The sequence below is a fragment of the Melopsittacus undulatus genome, chromosome 3 (genome assembly GCF_012275295.1).
Source record: "Melopsittacus undulatus isolate bMelUnd1 chromosome 3, bMelUnd1.mat.Z, whole genome shotgun sequence".
Taxonomy (NCBI): domain Eukaryota; kingdom Metazoa; phylum Chordata; class Aves; order Psittaciformes; family Psittaculidae; genus Melopsittacus; species Melopsittacus undulatus.
Genome location: NC_047529.1, coordinates 79,517,401 through 79,536,020, shown reverse-complemented (window position 1 = coordinate 79,536,020; position 18,620 = coordinate 79,517,401). Strand labels below are relative to the sequence as shown.

The 18,620-nt window shown below is 38.7% G+C and overlaps 1 protein-coding gene across 1 annotated transcript in view; it reads left to right on the top strand.

Annotated features, from left to right (window-relative positions):
* Positions 1–18,620, top strand: part of MTHFD1L (methylenetetrahydrofolate dehydrogenase (NADP+ dependent) 1 like) — a 156,496-nt gene that overhangs the window by 8,338 nt on the left and 129,538 nt on the right. Inside the window, exons 7-11 of the mRNA XM_034060760.1 lie at positions 888–1,012; positions 7,337–7,448; positions 12,284–12,363; positions 13,043–13,140; positions 17,430–17,603. Coding sequence (XP_033916651.1) covers positions 888–1,012; positions 7,337–7,448; positions 12,284–12,363; positions 13,043–13,140; positions 17,430–17,603 — 589 coding nt within the window. The remainder of the gene's footprint in view (positions 1–887; positions 1,013–7,336; positions 7,449–12,283; positions 12,364–13,042; positions 13,141–17,429; positions 17,604–18,620) is intronic.

Here is an 18,620-nt window from a genome sequence, read left to right as displayed (position 1 = left end):
TCTTAGGTTTAATCCTGACTGAGAGACAAATATAATATCACCTGGTTGTGTTTTCTGGTCTGTGTTGTTTTTCTGCCCAACATACATTTGTTTCCTGCTTGTGAGGAACCTCCGTGAGATCTGAATGGAATACTTGCAGAAATGGACCTCTGTCCTACACATTCTGGATATTAGGAAGAGATTACCTGCCATCAGCAGCTGTAATCTCCCTGAAGCCACTGGAGACATCTGAGTTTACAAACACAGAAATACAAACATCACTCAGGCATTTCACTTACCATTTTGAGTAGGGTGAACAGTTGGAAAAATTCAGGTCTGCTTGTAAATAACTGCTGAACAGATCTTTTGGTTTTGATTGCATTAGGTAAATGCTAACATTGAAATAGCAGACATAAAAGTGGCTTTACAGTGTGTGAAGACACAGTTAGTTTAAGGCAGTGTTTCAGAAGTACTCTCTCTTGTAGTGATTCATAATTGTTGAAACAAGGATTTCTGAAACAGAACTGTAAGCAGGAGATAAAATGTACTTGGTAACAAAAGATAATGAAAAGATTTGTGCAAATAAAATACCAGAGAACCAGAAGAGCAGTATTTCTTTACTAGATTTAGAGGGCTGCCAAGAAACAATTTAAAACCTGTGTTTTGTGTTACTGCATGGGCTCCAGAAGAGTTGCCGGTAGTGCTACAGCTGCTGGGGTTGTGCAGACACATGGCACTGTCCTGTCATGAGCCTCTTTCCTGGCTTTTCTGGATGGATTTAGTGAGGGGGGAGAGCCTAGTAAAGGAGAGGAGTTCACATGGATGCTCAAACTCTGAAGCATGATGGAGCCTGGTGCTAGCACCTTTGCAGCCGAGGGTGTCTGAACAATTTGCCTTGTGTCACGCAGGTGGAAAGACGGTGCTCCTGGTGGGAGCCAGTGGGGCAGTGGGTGCTGCCTTGCAGTGCATGCTGCAAAGGGAGGGAGCTGTGACCGTGAGCTGCCAGTGGAAAGCCCCTCAGCTGCAGACCAAGGTGAGCACACTTCTGTCTGCCCAGTGCTGGGGGTCATCCTGCAGCCCCATCATCCAGGCATTCCTGTTTGCTGCCATGTGGCACTGCTCCCCTTTACTGCCACTCCTGAGAGGGAGATACATCACTACAGTTGTGGGTTGCATTGGAGCTCTCTAGTAGCCAATGTGTGTCAGGATTTTTGCTCTTCTTCCTGCTTGTTCAGAAATGGTGCTCAGGCAAACAGGGGACCCTACCAAATATTGCATACAGCAGCTGCTATAACTTCATTATTTTACACCAGTAGCTGTGAGAGAAAGGATTCAGAGTATGGTTTAAAACACGCGTGTTAGGTCTTCCTTCTTCTTTTCATTGGTATGTGAGAGAGATGCTTGCTTTCTTCTTCTGTATATAGACATCTGTATGAAATGACTTTCATTGACTTTGTGTCTTAAAGTTTTGCCAATGCTACTTCTTTTGGGACAAGGAGGATCACAGTCTGTATCTTTGAAGAGCATTGTAAAAGGATTCAGAGAAATTCAGGACCCTTAATCTGAAGTATCTAATTTATGTGGTCTTCGTTTGTTGCTTTTTGCAGAGCTTTGAACAACTTAGAAGCTGGAATGACTTCCATTCAGACTTCCCAGTTTGGTCCTTAGTCCCACATTTTCTAGAATAATACAACTGGGAATGTGTTATCCTTTGAGCATATGAGGAGAGGTGCAGATATTATTTGTAGAAGTGGTACACCTACTCCGCAGGCTGTTTGCAAGTTGCTGTAGGGGTGAGGTGTGAGGGACAGCTCTTGCGTTAGATTTGACACACGTTCCACAAGGTGGCAGCCAATGCAAAATGATGGTCTCAAACCTCTGGGTTTTGAAGGCAAGGGCAGGAGAAGGAAGTAAGTTTAGGCAGCTGTGATAGAAAGATCTCTGGCAAACCTGTGTTTTCACAGCTGCAGATGTTTTTGTGAGGCTGTCTCAGCTCTCTGCTTTAAGTGACTGATGGCACATAGGAAACATATGCCTCTCTTGGAGATGCGAGCACTGTGAACCACTACTACCCGTGTCTCATCCTTTAATTATTTCTCATTGCTAGACTGTGCTAGAGGACTGCTTTGGGCTGGATGGTGTGGGTGACAGGGTGGTCAGAGGCATTTCCACGGGTTCACAGCAAAAGACTTGGACCAGGCCAGAGCTGCTTTTGCAGTGCTGTCTATGCTGGAGAGAGATCTGTTTCCTTCCATCCAGATGCTTTCCCATAATCGTGCTTTGTTTTTTAGCTTTCCCTGAAGCTTCTTGCAGCAGGTGACTGATGAGAAACAGAATAGGAGGCCTAAGCCGGAGGCAGCTTGAGGGTTTGCACATTGGTGTTCCCAGCTTCATTTTAACTTTTGGCAGTAAAGAAGTTTCTGCTTTGCCTGGGAGACTAGTCAGCAGTTTGGGGGAAACCTACCTTCCTCTTCTGTTGTCTGGAAAACTGGAGCAGCATGTCACCAGTAACCCCCAGAGTGCTGCTGGACCTGACTGGATGTAACTCTGTTATCGTTAACTCTAGCTCCTAGATAAAAATCTAATATATACAGGGAAAACTATTCTGTTTCATATTCTCAGAACTTGAGAGTCAGAAATTGAGCACAGATTTCCTAGTGGACAATGAGGCACTGGTGTCTTATGGCAACCTGTATTTGAAATATAACATTGTTAGGTAATATGATTATAGCTGATGCTATGAATTTATTTTCTCTTGCTTGTTTTAAATCCTGATTAAGTAAAAACAGTCCAAACGCTCATAGGGTTTCTTCTCTTGAGATTTTTTTTCATCCGAATTTCAAGTTAAAAAATGTTAGTTGATGTTGAGGTTTTTCCAAGACTAAGAAAAATTAGTTCATGTTTTGTTTTTACTGCACAAAACACTAACTTTAGACGTGGTTTGTACGCTTTTTGTCCTTCTTCTGAATGTGATACCTTTACAGTAGCAGTTTGAGTGCTGTAGTGAAAGTGTAACCTATGGTAGTATAATAACTTAATTTACAAAATGATGGATGAACTTATGAAGAGTATGAACTTTTCATTGGGGTGCATTTGTTTTGCAATATATACCGGGAAAGGAAAAGTTGATCTTAAGGATGGGTGTACCTTGTGTGTATTAATCCATTGCCTAACAAGTGTTTTCTTTAGACATTCTTTTGATGTAAATGATACACACAACACTAAGGTTGTAAGGGGGTTTTGTATTGCTGTGGACGTGTTGCTGTTTCTTTTACTCATGTACTTTTGTAACAATATGTTGAAAATGGTCAAAAGGAAGGTATGTATTAGTCTACTTTAGGAAAAGTCTAGCAATATAGAGGTACCTCTGCTGACAAGCAGCATAGTACCATCTGACTTAGTGTGCTTGGTTAAAGCAAGTCTTTTCTGTCCTGTGGCAGGAAAATGGGATAAAATAAACTATGGTACATTTTAATTTCCTTACTTTGACCTGAATGAATAATGGACATACTTTGCGTGTTCTTTTCCCTTCTTGCTTTATATTTTGTTAAGGGGAACAGAAGATTGACCTAGTGACATACTTTCAGGAACATCTCTCTTGTCATTTAAAAATGGAACTACCCAAAAACTGATTCAGCATTACAGGTGAAGAATGGGAACTGATGTGTTTAATCCTTTATTATGTTAGAATTAGGCTTTCTAGTTTGAAAAGAAGTTATCAAATAGATTCAAATTGAAAAAATACAGGTTACTTTCTTGCTGAAATATGGGTAATACTTAGTACCTATGAGAAAATTTAATTCTGCTTCAGTCATCTAAATTCACAACATCAAGACATCTTAAATGTAGTCTGTATATGAATTACGCCATGCTTGTTTTAAGAGAGCTGCTATTTTACAATTTTTTTGTAAAATAACTGAAAATTGGTTTATCTAGGTATAATTAAGAGTGGAAAATTTGTTTGTAAAATCCTGGTTGAGAAGTAGGAGTGTGGTTCAGCTGGAGTGCATGAATGGGAGGTTCCTGTTCAGGCTGGATAAGAACCTCTTTTGGCCACAGTCTTCTTTTTCTTAGAGTCAACACTGAAGCTTGCTGTGATTGAATTGAAACCTTATTTGTAAACCAATACCTAAAATAATTCTTTTTCATAAAGGGAGTTATGACAAAACTTTGAATCAGGTTCATATTCCTCATCCCATCTCTCAAATTTTAGGTAGCCAAACTTCATACCCAAAAAATTTAAATGTAATATTTTACATTTAAAATACTAATTTAAAATAATTTTTCTTATGTATTTAAAAATCTCTTTTGTAGCAGTCATTTTCACCTATGGGGAAATCAAATTTTTATGCAGGCTTCATGGTAAAATGGGTCTTAATTTATCTGGAATATACAGCTATTTGAACTATTATCATTAAATACTTGGCTGGTAAGACTGTATTGTTGTTTTAACATTTGGTGTCCTGTCTTGGGAATGGGTGGTGTGTCTTAATCTGCTTCTATATAAATTTTGGTGGAAAGAGTCATATTTTTTATGAGGTTTCAGATTATTTATTGGCACAGCTCTTCCCAACTGAAAAAATATTTACTGGTAAGAAGGTGGGATACTACTGGAGTATTTTCTATGTCTTCAGCCTTTTGCCTAGTACGTTATGGATGATTTGGCATGATACTTGTCATTCCTTCCTCTAGCCTGCTTCATGGAATACAGCCTGGCATTCCAGGGAGCATTGGGCTGTTGGTTGCCTTATGATCACATGTTCCCCCCTGTGGCTACCTCCTTGACTTTCTGGCTATGGCTGCCTGTAGCATCTGGTTCCTGTTGGATGTGTCCTCTGTCCAGGGACTGCACAGTGCATTTGCTAACGAGGTTGGATGTGATGATTTCATAGGCCTTTTCCATCTCTAACACCTATGATTTGGTTTTGATGTAGGAGATAAGCCTGCACATGCCTCCCAGGGCTGTTTGCTTGCTGTCAAAAAATAGTTTATGGGAAGAGAAGTTAAAAAAACATAGGGGACGCATGGGCGCAACTAATTGAAACCAAAATCCGCTGATGGAGATCACATAAATATCTTCTAAGGACACCTAAAATTCTGTAAACAGCTATTTTGCTTTCAGTGGACTCACTCTGCAGTCAAACAAGTTTCTAGATGTATTTAGAAAAAACAAACAAACAAACAAAAACTATAGGGGAATAAGATTCTGTAAATTGTGATATTTACTTTATTGATTCTCCATTAACTTTTTCAATAGTTGCACATAAAATACTTGCTTATAGCAAAAGATTTGCAATTATATGTGCTTTTATTTACATTTACTTTCTTTGTGAAATAAGGAAATAATGGTGGGGAGGGCTCTGAGGTGAATGTGTCTTCAACCCATAGGACAACTGCTCCCTGCCCTGTAATACAACTTTTTTCATGGAGGAGGTGGGGCAGGACAATGAGATGAAAGGTTCAGCTGGTTTTCCAATACATTTACAGGTATGTGCGACATTAGCCATCCAAACTAGAGTTACCATTGGCTACAAAAATGATGGTGTTCATCTGTTAAGAACATTTTTGAACATTATGATTGGTAGTCATAGAGATGAATATTTGGTCAGGTCAGCTGTTTTCTGGCATTATAGTTACATTGGATCAATTCTGTCATGAGTATGTTGGCTGAACATATGTCAAAATTATTACTTGTTGCAGAGTTCTCAACTGGTTCATAGTTTCCCCATGCTAAGTGCTGTGCAAAGCTCTTAGTCCTTGTCCCAGAGGCTTTGCCTGGGAAGACATACCCGACTTTCAGTGTATGAGTTATAACTGCTAGAATATGAATAAATATTTTTCTTGCAAAAAAGAAAGGCTGGATTTATGTAACTGAGAATAATGACTATTTTTCTTTGTGTTGTGATGACTGTTAACAGCAGAGACTGCCTCCTTTTGCAGGGGAAAGTCTGTCCTCAACATAGTGCTCTCTGTGCACAGTCATTGCAGCATCTTTTTATCCAAATTTGCTTGCAGATTCCTCAGTATGATTTGACTTGGCACTGGTCAGGCATCATGACTTACGTGTCCTTCTAGGAGTGACATGTAAGTTGATATTCACACCAGATGCAGGAGTGTAAACAATTTGGATAAGGCTGAATGACTGTTGAGACTACGTTTGCAGGCAATAATAGGAGTGTTGCAGGACTTCTCACTGAAGCCTGAATCAGCTCATTGCATTAGTCATTTGTCAAGTAAGTAAATCTTTTGCACTTTTGGCTTTGTTTCTGTATGTGCATCTCTAAGGAGGGTTAGGCCATCCTTTTGTCCTCTGAAGAGAATATGGAGTTTTTTAGCTTTTTGCCTTTTCCACCACAGTTATGCTCTTCTCCTCTCCTGGATGCTTAGCTGTGCCAAAAATCTGCTATCCTGACAGGATTTGTAGCTCTTCTGTCTTGGCTGGGGTTTTGGGCAGGGTTGTGTCAGAGCACTTTTGGCCAAAAAAGAAGCTGGAACGCTTGTCAGTCACAAATCAATTCATAGTGAGACTTGCCGAGTTTGTGACACTTGGTATTAATTTACATTTTTCAAAATATTCCCCAAATCACTGTATCTCTGATATAATTTTTACATTCAGGCCTGAGGCAGTGCTGTGTCTGTGTTTTGCTTTTTTGATGGATCTTGATACATCTGCTTCTGGTCCTGTCCCTTATCTCATGGTGATTCCGATAACTGGTAGAGGGCCTTGTTTCAGAGAGGGGAGGAAAGGAAGGCACTTATGTCTTTGATTATAAGAATTTTTGTAGTAACCGTTTTTACTCTAACATCTGTCAGGTTGAACTAAATCAGAGGCTCTGATTAGCAAACATGAACTGAGAAGGGGAAAAACGCTTTAATTGGTGTTCTTCAAAGGCATTGACGTTTGCGGATCAGGTCATCTTGCATTCCTGTCAGCTGGCCTGGTTTTCTACTGTCAGATTGGTGGACTGTACTATATATAATAGCCTATTTACTGTCTTTCAACCCTTCTCTTTCTTAAGTCTCTCCAAGTTATCTTGTTGGACAGGACTTTGGACAATGATAGGGCTTGTTCTTTGAAAATATGTAATCCCCATTAAATATCATTGGTGCTGACTGACTCCACTTGCCCAATTTCATGGTTTATTTACCTGACTTCATTTTAACTGTTCTTAAATTTCATGTGGGGTTAGAATCAAGCCATCAATTTGGAATTTTTTCTTTTTGTTGTTGCTGTCTGAAAATACCTTGCTCAAAGACCATTGCTGTGCAAATGAATAATACATGATGAATATTTAAGAACGTATTTCTAACATTAATTCTTGTTTTGTTTCTGGGGGGTGTTTTGGGCTGTCCCTAGCTTCATGACGCAGATGTGGTGGTAGTTTGCAGTACAAAACGTGATGATGTTCTTCTGAGCTGGATAAAGCCTGGAACCACCGTAATCAGTTGTTCTCTTCATTTGCTGTCAGGTAAGAGGTGTTAAAAGACAACAGGTTTTGAAAGTGATGTACGACAAGTCTTTGAGCTAAGTGTGTGGCACATTGGTGGCAACGAAATATGATTGAAAGCTATGTCTGTGGGAAAGAGCTTTTAAAAGTGGGTGTTTGTGTACAGGGGATGTATACATGTCTCTGATGTATAAATAGGAAAAAGATGTCACGTGAGGGAAGAAAGGCTGGAACAGATTCTTTATACCAGGATTCTTAAATCAGTGATGATACTGTAGATTCAAAGAATTCAGAGAGAAGATGTTTGGGTCAATGAATGAGCTATTATTTAGTGGTGTTTTGTATAGTGTGTGACTTCTGTGAACTCATCTGGAACATGGAGAATAGAGGATTAAAAACATGACCTGCCAAGTCCTGAGAAGCTCTTCAGGAGAGCAGAGAAATCATATGTAGCTGACAACAGGAAGAATGTCTCCTGTAGTAATTACTCCTGCAAAAAAGCTTTGGATTCCTATCCTCCCTCTTCCCTGACTGGTGTGCAGAGAGGGTATATGTTCATTAATTTCTCAGTTTAAAAATGCTACAGAAAAGTATTAGGAATAAAACTAAGAAAGTTTCCTGGAAGTTACTGTATTCTATTGCTAGAATTGCATTTCCTGTAAAATTCCTTGAAGTCCTGTGAAGATCCCTAGGTATTTTGTAGATTTTTCATATGTATATGAATATGACTGTTCATTGTCCAGATGGGATTATTCTGTGAATGTATGAGAAACTAAAGAAGTACATGGGTAGCGTGATTGGCTAATGTGTTTTTCTGAATCTATTACAAGTGTGCTTATTGACATCTATTGATATAAAACTGGGAAAATGGGAATAAGGCCAAGGACAACTAATTGTATGGTTCTTAAACTAGGGGTATTCCCTATGGACAAATTAAGCAGTCTATGCAGAGCTAATGCAAGATCAGACTTGTAATAAAGCAGCTGTTGTTGCCATGCAACAACATGTGGCCATAGATATTCCTTTCCTTGTTTTTCATGATATCCTCTTGACTTGAACACATGCTGGGGATGTAGGAGATCTGTGTTATAATTCACTCAATTGTCTGAAGACATTTAGGCATTCATCTTCCACCTCCCAGACCAGTGCTCTGATCCTAATGAGGATCACAGGGTTGGGTACCGAGCCTTGTTCCTTGCTGATGTTGCATGAATTGTCCAGAAGTAATTTATTTTTTATTTTTCCTAGTGTAGTGATTAGGAGACTCCTCACATATTTAATGACCATTTATTTTGCATAGGGTTTGGTGGATAAAATTGTTAAGTATTTGTAGGGCAGGGCTTGGAGCACAGGTCTCTTCAGCAGGTAGCCAATATACTAGTATAACATACTCTTCTATGAAGGAGGAATGGGGGAGAAAGCGAAAGGGACAGAAAAGAGAGAATGGTGGTAGCACCTATAAAAAATAAATAAATAAATGAAAAAATAGTCCCTCCTCATTCGAATCCTAAGCAGAAACCTCTTAGGTGCTGGACTCAGGGTGGAGGTGCTGGTCTATGAAGACAGGGTGGGGGTAAGCCAATCCTAGCAGTCTGAGTGGGCACTGATAATGACAGCTCTCCTGGCTCTATGTGCTGTCTGGTGCAATCTCACTTTCATATACTTAGTTCTCTTCCCCTGTTGCAGAGAGAGTCTGGGTCTTCAGAGACATAGAAGTTAAGCAGTATAACTATGCCATGTCTTGAGACTTAAGAATTATATAGATATATATTCATATATATGTAAGTATATATGTATAGATATATAAATACTTAAGTATTTGTTCTATAGAACTATCGATAATACTCTTTCCATTGCCTAAAAGATTGTTGTTAGGAAAACTGTATTAAAACATTTGAGTGTCCCATTGACACCCAGTGTACCACAGCAACTTTCATTCTTAAGGCAGGAGATGTAAGATTTGGCGTAAGTATATAGATTTCTTTGCATTTTTCAAGTTCTAGCAGTGGGCCATGCCAAGGATTTATTTGGAAAGGCAGCATAAGATTTCATTACGCAGATAATTTGAATAGAGCTTATAAGATAATTTGAATAGAGCTTATCTACCAAGTGTCTGTCTACCAAGTGTCTGTCTTTATGGTTAGGCTTTTGAGATTGTCAGAATCTTGGAAAAACTCTGAAAGAATAGCAGAAATGCATTTTAGCAGCTAAAAAAAAAATCTGTCCTCAAGACTTACTAGAGAGGTACATGAAACATGGGTGTCTGTTTGACAGGAAGAATGTACTTAGTTTAATTGCAAGATACTGATTAAAAGCCTATTGTGGAGTATTCATGACCTTTGAGAAGAAACTGAGTCTTACAACTGACTCTTCACTTTCAATATGTGGTAGAATCTGGCTGAGGTGCTTGGAAATTGCTCTGGATTTTTTCTTGCTTTAGAAATGTCCAGCTTAACATCTGCGGGGTTACAGGAGTTAAGTGAAACCTGAAAGCAACAACCGTGAAATTACTTTTATTATTGCTAGATGATGGCTGGATTTCTATCTTTCATAGTTATACATGTATTAAAACACAAATATTTTAAAACCCCTCAACATTTGGAAGGACTTGGCTGAATTGGGCAGCCAGAAGAGTAAAAGCTAAAAGTGCTTGCTCCAAAGTGGCAGATATTTTTTCAAGTCCTTTTTTTTAACCTGATCAAAGATTTTGAAATTATCACAATTTCAAAACATTCTCCAATTTCTAGCAGTGCAAAATGTTCTTCTGCTTCACTAGTGATTTTGGAATCAAATGAATGCTGGTAGTGTTATGCAGGAAAATACTTTATATGCAAATGCACAGAAATGGAAATAATTTTCTGAACAAAACTGGAGGGTGCCAGGTTATTTGGGTTTTGATGTCCAGCTCCTTTGGGGTCACTTGAAAGCTGAAGCTCATATGATTTAAGTACATTAGTGGGAAATTCAACCATTTCCCTGCTTCTTCTCTATTCAAAACTGCTTCAGCAGACAGGTAGCACATGACAGCAACTCTGCATGGTAGGTTATGAATAGATGGGTGGATGGGCCTCTGTTGGGGTGAGTCAGAGGAGGGAGCACCATGTCTGCAGTTCAGCTGATTTTCTGGCCGTAATCCAAAGCAGAGAGTGCTATTCTGTCTCCATCTGGAAAATTTATCCTAAGAGAGCTGTTGCACACATGAGCTTGCAAGACAATCACAGGATTGCATGACTTTCACCTTTAACTTCCCCTTCACCCCTGTAAAAGCCTGGTTAGTCATTTGTGGGGTGAGTGTGTAGCATACGCAGCCTGAGAGAAGTAGTTTATTGAAGGGAAATGCCTAATTCTGGTATGTATTTACACACATGCTAGCTCTGCCCTGATAAAGAAGTTGTATTAAGCCAAATAACATAAAAAGTTGATATGTTTCTGTAAAGCACAGCTGTCTGAAAGGGGATTTTAAACTTCATTCTTCCTACTTCATTTGTCTCTTTGGCAGCTCTCCCAGCTTGGTCTCAAAGCAACAACAGTCAACTTATGACTGTGATAGACTGTTCCAGTAAAACTCCTCTGTCTCACTCTAAATCTGAGTATCTCCAGAAGGCTCTTTTCTTCTTACTTATTTTTTTCTTTTTTAAATTTTAAAGGATTTTTGAGGCACGTTCTTAATTAGAGTTTAATGCTAGGACTGTCACCTTCTGCTTCATTAGCTCTGTCACTGATGTATAGATGCCACTCAGGCTTCAGCCTGAGGTTTCCATGGCCTGCCACCACCGGGACCCTTGTTGGGAGGGATAATTGTGCAAGGCAATGTGAGCGTTTTATGATGCACAGATGGGATGAGTAGAGTGAGAGCTTGACCAGGTCATGGTTTGCACTTCAGTTCCCCTGTGGGGGAAAGGCTAAAGCTGTCAACATACAGTTGTTATTTTTTATTACAGTAATGTCTACGCCCTTCAGAATGCAGCTAGGGCCTTGATATGCCCACAGAGACTAAGATATGAATTTTGGCGAAATTGTGTCTACATAAAAGTCAATAATCAACAGCAGAACAAGCCAGAAGAATCATTACGAGAAAATGACAAAATAAAGTTTAGTTAGGGTAGCTAATGTATGATTATTATATGATATATTGCCACTAGAAACAATTATAACTATCTCTAAAGTTGGAATCTGAATTGTGTAGACTTCAGAATATCTACTTTAAATGTCACATTCATGAAGATAGTTCCTGCTGCTCAAAAAATCTTGCATACTCTGTTTCCAAGTTATAAATCCCATTGGATAGTAATCCTATCTACTATTTTGTGACCCTTTCATTGTTCTCTCTCGATGTAATGGGTGTGTGGAAAAGGAGACAGGCTTTACTATGCTCTTATAGGTGTTCTGTTATATAAATACATATAGTTGTTTAAATCCTCACAGCTGCCTTGCACTTTTTCTCACTCCTTTTGCATTTTGTGTGATTGCTTTGTTGTTTTTTGGTTTTTTTTTTTGTTTGGTTTTTTTTTGTTTGATCCAATAATTTGGATCCTGGAATTGATCTCAGTGTTTCCCTGTTTTCTTTTTGAGGTATTCATATGCTTTATCATATGCACGTGTGCAATATGCATATTATGCATGTATGTTTGTGTAATACGCTTCAGAGCATACAGTTACTCCCTGATTTTTCACTGTATATCCATCCTCCTGGGTGATTTAATTTGAAATATTAAAGAAGCCACCTACAATTTTGTCAGTGACTTTAAATTCCAAGTCAACACTCAGAAATGTTTTGACTGGAAATAGTTTCAACTACACATGCTCCCACTCACAAAAGCTTTGTGACTTATTAGTGCAATACTTCTGTTTTACAGAAAAACACAACTATGGTCAGCGAGACAACCATGCTGCTGAAAACGCTGTTGGTTCTCTTGCAATAGCAATGCGAATGCAGGTTAGTGTCACTTCAGGCGTTGTAAATTTGTTTCTGTTTCTGTAAACTGCAGAAATTGCTTCTGCAGCGTAGATTTTAATTTTTGTTATGCTCATTTGAACATCTTTAGTAGCAATGTTAGGGTGAATCATGCCTGCTACATTTAATTAGAGAAAAGGATATTAAATATTAGACATCATCCTTCTGGTGATTACAGTAAAGCTTGGCAGAAGCACTATGTCAGTAGACTCATGTTACTTATTCCGGTAGGACAGTAAAGATTATTGTATCTGCGCACATTTTTGTAGTGTGATGGATAGAGGGTCCAAAAGTTTATTTCATGTGGTATCAGCATGAATCAGTGAACAATTAATATCTTCCATTATTTTTAAGGTATGATAGAAGAATAATAACTCTCCGTCTTACCAGAATAAAATCTCCAAGTGCCTAGAGTCTTTTCTCTGCCACTTACGTGTGAATGGTCTTGTTTGTTTTTGACAAACAACAGGACAGTTATAATGCAGTGGTTTTTTCTTTCCTCCTAAAACCATGAAATGGAAAGATTTTGAAGTTGTGCTTTTTTTTGTTAGTCTTTGCTGTAGAAGTTATTTCAACATATTCATACTCTTGAGATCATTTGAAATTAGTGTTTAGCATTTATGATACAGCTGGTGTGTGCTGTTCTCTTGTTTAAAAACAGAACATGGTGAAAACCACAGAGCGATGGATCCAGTCCCAGCAGTACAGGAAGTGGGACCTCCGCTGCTTGAAACTGCAGCCTCTCTCCCCAGTGCCCAGGTAATAAGTACAAAAGAGTAGACAAATGTTAAATGTGACAATGAACCTAAAAATGGTCCGTGTCTAATCAATTTTTAATCATCTTATGTGGACTTCATGTTGTGCTGTTTTGTTGTATGTCTCATTGTGACCATGTCCTTCTGTTTCCTATCAATTTTTACTTTTATGATGTACACTGGAGCCAAGCTTTATTTAATGAAGACCTAAAGCTGTGAGCTTTCATTGAGGGAGGGAGATGAAGCCTTGTGTAACATCAACAGAAATACAAATGCAGGAAGTTCCTAATCACTAAGCCCTACTGTAGGAAGGTGTTTATGGATCTAGTTGAGGCCCAGTGGTTTCAATGGCATTTGATCTTATACTTATTTTCTTCCCTCAGTAGAAGTACTTTCTCCTGCATTAGACTTTTATATTCCTGTGTAGATGTGAAAAGCAGGAAGCATATTTATTCTCATAAAATAAATCAGTTCCTATCACTTACCTCCCAAGGACAGTGTCTGGACCTCAGGCATTTTATGTCTGCCTTGGCACGGTTGCTGATGTATCTGATATTTAGATCGGCCTGAGCTCTTCACTGTGCTGCTTTTCTTTGTGTTGGTTGTACTGGGGGACAGAGGGAGGAACCAAGCACTTGAAGTGTGGCTCTGCCATGTAGGCAAGCATTGAAATTTTTTTTGTGCTTATTTCTGTGCTTGCTTCTGAGCCATGCAGCTGCTGAAGGAACCTCATATAGGACAAAAGGCAAAGAGAACTGGGACTGCTCAGCCTGGAGAAGAGAAGGCTCAGGAAGATCTTATTAATGTGTATAAATACAATGAATACAAATAAAAGGTTACAAAGAGTACAAAGCCAGGGTCTTCCCATTGCTGCCCAGTGGCAGGACCAGAAGCAGTGAGCACAAACTGAAATACAGGAAGCTCCAGCTGAACATCAAGAAACACTCTTGCTGTGAGGGTGACCAAGCACTGACACAGATTGCAAAGGGAGGTAGTGGTGCCTCCGTCCCTGCAAATATTCAAACACCACCTGGCAACTAACTGGCCCTAGATGGGGGACTGGACCAGATGAACTCCAGAGGTCCTCTTGAACCTCAGCCAATATGTGATTCTGTAATTCTGAATCCCACTGCTATGTTCTTGGAAAGCTGTACCAAAATGTTTTCTTTTCTAAGCATTTTGATTCTGTTTTCACTGTCTCTTAACAACAGTTTAATGAGAATGGAGGCAATTGTAATTTAAAACAGAGATGGCAAAGAATGAGTTTTCTATTGTACCTGGAGGCACAAGGGGGAAGAAATACCTGAGCTTCTCCTGGGCCAGCATGTAATATTTCTAGAATTAAAGCCTGAAAATCTAGCCTTAAATAATACAGTTAAAAGGTAGAGTAAAGCACATGGTGTCATGAGCGTGGTGGTAAAAAACTCTCAAAAAAGTGTTCCCAAGCCTCTCTATGACATTGTGTGTTTAGTACATAAATATCTGCATAATATATATATAATGGCATATAATATAACCAAAAATAGGAATTCCATTTATTTGATAACTCTATAGATTTATATCTTTTTTCTTTTAAATGTAAAGTAACTCTTCAGATGGAAAGTATCCTGCAATAGAATGTAATCTTGCAGTAATGCACCGTGTTGTGTGGAAACAGATGGAGTTTTCACTGAAAATGGGCAAAGCTGCTTAAGCACTAAAACTAGGAACATCTGCTTTTTGATTTCTGTGAGATCTGGGTGTTAATTGAAGTATTTCCAAAGATACTGGAAATGGAACAGAAGATTTTCTTGCAAATATGCAGTAAAAAAAAAAAATCCAAGCATACAGGCAGAGTAGAGGTAGAGCCTTACCACATCTTTAAAAGTTTCCTGTGTTTTATCACTTACATTGTCAGTGGCGGACACTTACAGTATCAGCGGAGCCACTATTGCACATTTCCAGTTATTTCCAATATAGAAATTATATTCTTAAACTAAAAGAGCTAGCTACAGATGTAGACTTCTAAATACTAGTAATAATCAAATCCTTAATTTCCTGTTTTAGAAAATAATTTTACCAGAAATTATAGACTAAACGTAAACATTTAATGCGTTGCTTAGTCCCTGTAGTAGTTAAGGTATCAACATAAATTTGTTATGAAATTATGCCTTTTATCACTTTATTGTGGGCATCAGTGTGCAATCTGTCACTAAAGATTTTCTGAGTTGTTAAAAGTCTAGTTGCCTTAAAGGTCCTTGGAGGAATTTCAAATGGGCAAATGATGACAGCAGTGGTTTTATCAACCAAGAACTATAGGAATTCTCTGACAAATTTACTTCTAAAAATATTTGTAATATTATTTATCTAGAAATGCTTTACTTTTTAATTTATTTATAAATGTACAGCTTGGTTAGTTTTGCTTCTTCCACTTTTTGCCAGTAGTGGTACCTGCAGGATGGGAAAAGCATCATTGTTTCTTCAGAGTTCTCAGGGGGAAGAATCTGTATCCCAAGGGATGAAGGAAATAGGAAGGGCTGAAATTGCTGCAGCAAGTCTTGATAATCTGGCTTGAGATCTGAAATGATAGTTTCTGTCTTTTAGTAAAGAGGCTGATACATTAGTAGGAGGGGGGGGGAAGCCAGATTGACCTTCTACCACACTGTCATCAACAAACCAGTATTTTTCTGTGATTCAAGTTGCTTTTATGGAAAGAGTTTTGAATGAAAACTTTAAATATTCTTTGCCATGTGATATTTGTAAGCCCCTCTGTCGTGTGTTCTTGATACATTTTTATGGCTTGTCATATTTAAAGTAATGCTAAAGGCTTCTTTTTTAAAAAAGGTTTATTTAAAGTATGCCTTGTATGCAAGAGGATGTGCTCAGTATGTCTTTGAAAGAAAGCAGATTCCAGGTTAGCATATGCAATGAAATGGTCATCCACCCAACCACTGAGTGCTGTGAATGGGAACCTTCTTGTTCTCTTGTACTGGGTTATGTCATTGTCTGTGTTTCACTTAGCTGGTGAAGGGTACAAAAGTGGGATACTTGAGAATTAGAATTGAATAATGGTCCCAGTTTAGGATATCCTCAAAGAATGGCAAACAATTAAGTTGGCAGAAGCTGATTACTTGCTGGTAGATGGAGAAAAGCCAAGGTCCACACATAGAGTTGAGATCTGGCAGTAGTTCTGTGTTCATCTGTGGGAATTTGAAGTCTTGCAGACTGAAGGTTCAGGACATTAACTTTGATTCCATTGCCAGATTCTATCTTAAAAATATTGTAATCAACTGAAAGTGCAGGAAGGAATTTAACTTGGTTAGGCAGAAATTAATTAATCTCTTGGTAATTTTTTAGCTTGCTTTTGTGGTGATGTGAGCAGTTCAAAGCCAAAGGAGACAACTGTTCTCAGCTTGCGTGTCATGCACTGGACTTTACTGCCATGGAAGCTTACAGCTGCTAAACACTTATGTGAACATAAGGGGCAACTAGGTTGAGCTCACAGATGAAAAATCCATGAAGGAGTATTAAATCCAAAGACCCCAGGTGTTCTAGGTCAGGAACTGCAGATACAACAGTATCCCCAGCCTACAGCCACCTTCCCTCCAGCAGTCTACCATGTGTGCTTGCACCATGCTTGTTCTCTTAGCTCAGCTGCCACTCACAGTCCCTACTGGAAGCAGTTTATAAACTCGCTGGACTTCTGGTCTGAGCCCTGTGCATTAAACTCCTCCTGTGTGGCCATTGTCATTTTAGCTGCATTTTAGAAGTGTATGAGTTGATCTTCAAGTGCCTTGTTTCATTCAGTGCCCTCATCGGAGAGTAGCAAGGCCTAGTTTGCTTGGCAGTACCCGCTGATAAAAGGTGCTACATGCACAAGCATCAGGTTCAGCTAATGTGTTTGTGTGACTGTTGGCCAAGGAATGTATGCACTTTTTAGTAAAGTGGATGTGCTGAAATATACTGGGAGGGAGGAGAAGAAAAACAAACCCAGAAACATCCATTCCGGTAGGACACACTTGAGTATCCAGCAGACACATTTCTAGCTCGACATGAAAGCATTACACAATATTTGAAATGTGATTAAACGAGAGAACTCTGTGAAATTGTAGCAATTAACAAACGCTGCATGTGATTCTCAATGTTATATTAGGTGTTAGTTAATATTAAGGTTTGGTTAATAAAATGTGAGAGAGGATTGAAAAACTGATTACAATAACCCCATTGTTGAAGTATTTGCTGTTGTTTTGTGCTCTGTTGTCGACCACCTAAGCTGAGAGAAATCTCCTGGCTCCTATTTGTTTTCTTTTCCAGTGATATTGAGATTTCCCGAGCACAGAGTCCAAAAGCTGTTGATGTACTTGCCAAGGAGATAGGATTGCTTACAGATGAAATTGAGATCTATGGCCAAACCAAAGCCAAAGTGCGTTTGTCCCTGCTGGAAAGGTTAAAGGATCAACCAGATGGAAAATATGTTCTAGTTGCTGGGTAAGAATGTACAGTTATGTCATTAATGTCCATTCTTTCCATTCATATTAATATAAGCATGCAGCTTACATCTTTTGAATACACTGCACGACTAAGGACCCTGAATGTTTTTGGCTGTATGTTGCTCTCTTCTGAAAGTTTTGAAAGCAGTTTTGAAAATTTCTGGAGTAACACAGCTTTTCTTCCAAACTGTTATTACTGAAGTAAAGTATATTTTATATAAGGTAGTTTATTCTAAGCATCTTAAATGTTATCTATTGGTGTGTGGAGTTTTTCTTACTGTCTTATCAGGATTTTAAGTGTTTAACTCAAATATATAAGTCTGTGTGTGTTGTCACTGTTTATAAACAGACTTTAACAGAAGCTACATGCTAATCTGTTGATATTAACAACAAATACATTTTTTATTGAAGAACAGAGAGCAAAGTTAAAAAAGGCTTTTTTTTTTTTCTCTGAAATGTAGACATGTCTCCAGGCAAGCTTATCCTGCTCTCTGTTCCCATGATTATGGTAAATGCTATGCTCAGCAGGAATTATCCTCTTCTGTTCTGAAGAGATAGATTTTTTTTTTCTGCATTCAGTGACACAACATTTTTTCATTCACCTGGTTTGCTAAGTACAAACTTCTAATTGTTCACAAATGTGAAGGTTTTCATTAGTATTTAAATTACATATGTTCTTTATATTCTGAATTTATATGGCTGTTTCCTTGTAAGTAAAAACAATCAGGTTTAAAATACAACTTTATGCTGATGCAGAAGGCTGTTCTTAACTGCCTTGATCTACCGATACCTCAGCTGGGGTAGTGTTTCAAAAACTGTTTGCTTTACTACCTCCCTATAGGGACAGCCTGGATTTCTGGCAGTATCTGAGGTGAAGCTGTTGTAGACTGAGGGACATGATGTTGCAAAGCTGAGGCAGACAAGTTATGAAGCTGTCTTCAAAGCTATGTAGTAGAAGTGCAATGTACAAAGATGTTCCTGGAGGACATTGGAGCAGTTGTTTAAGAGAAAGAAA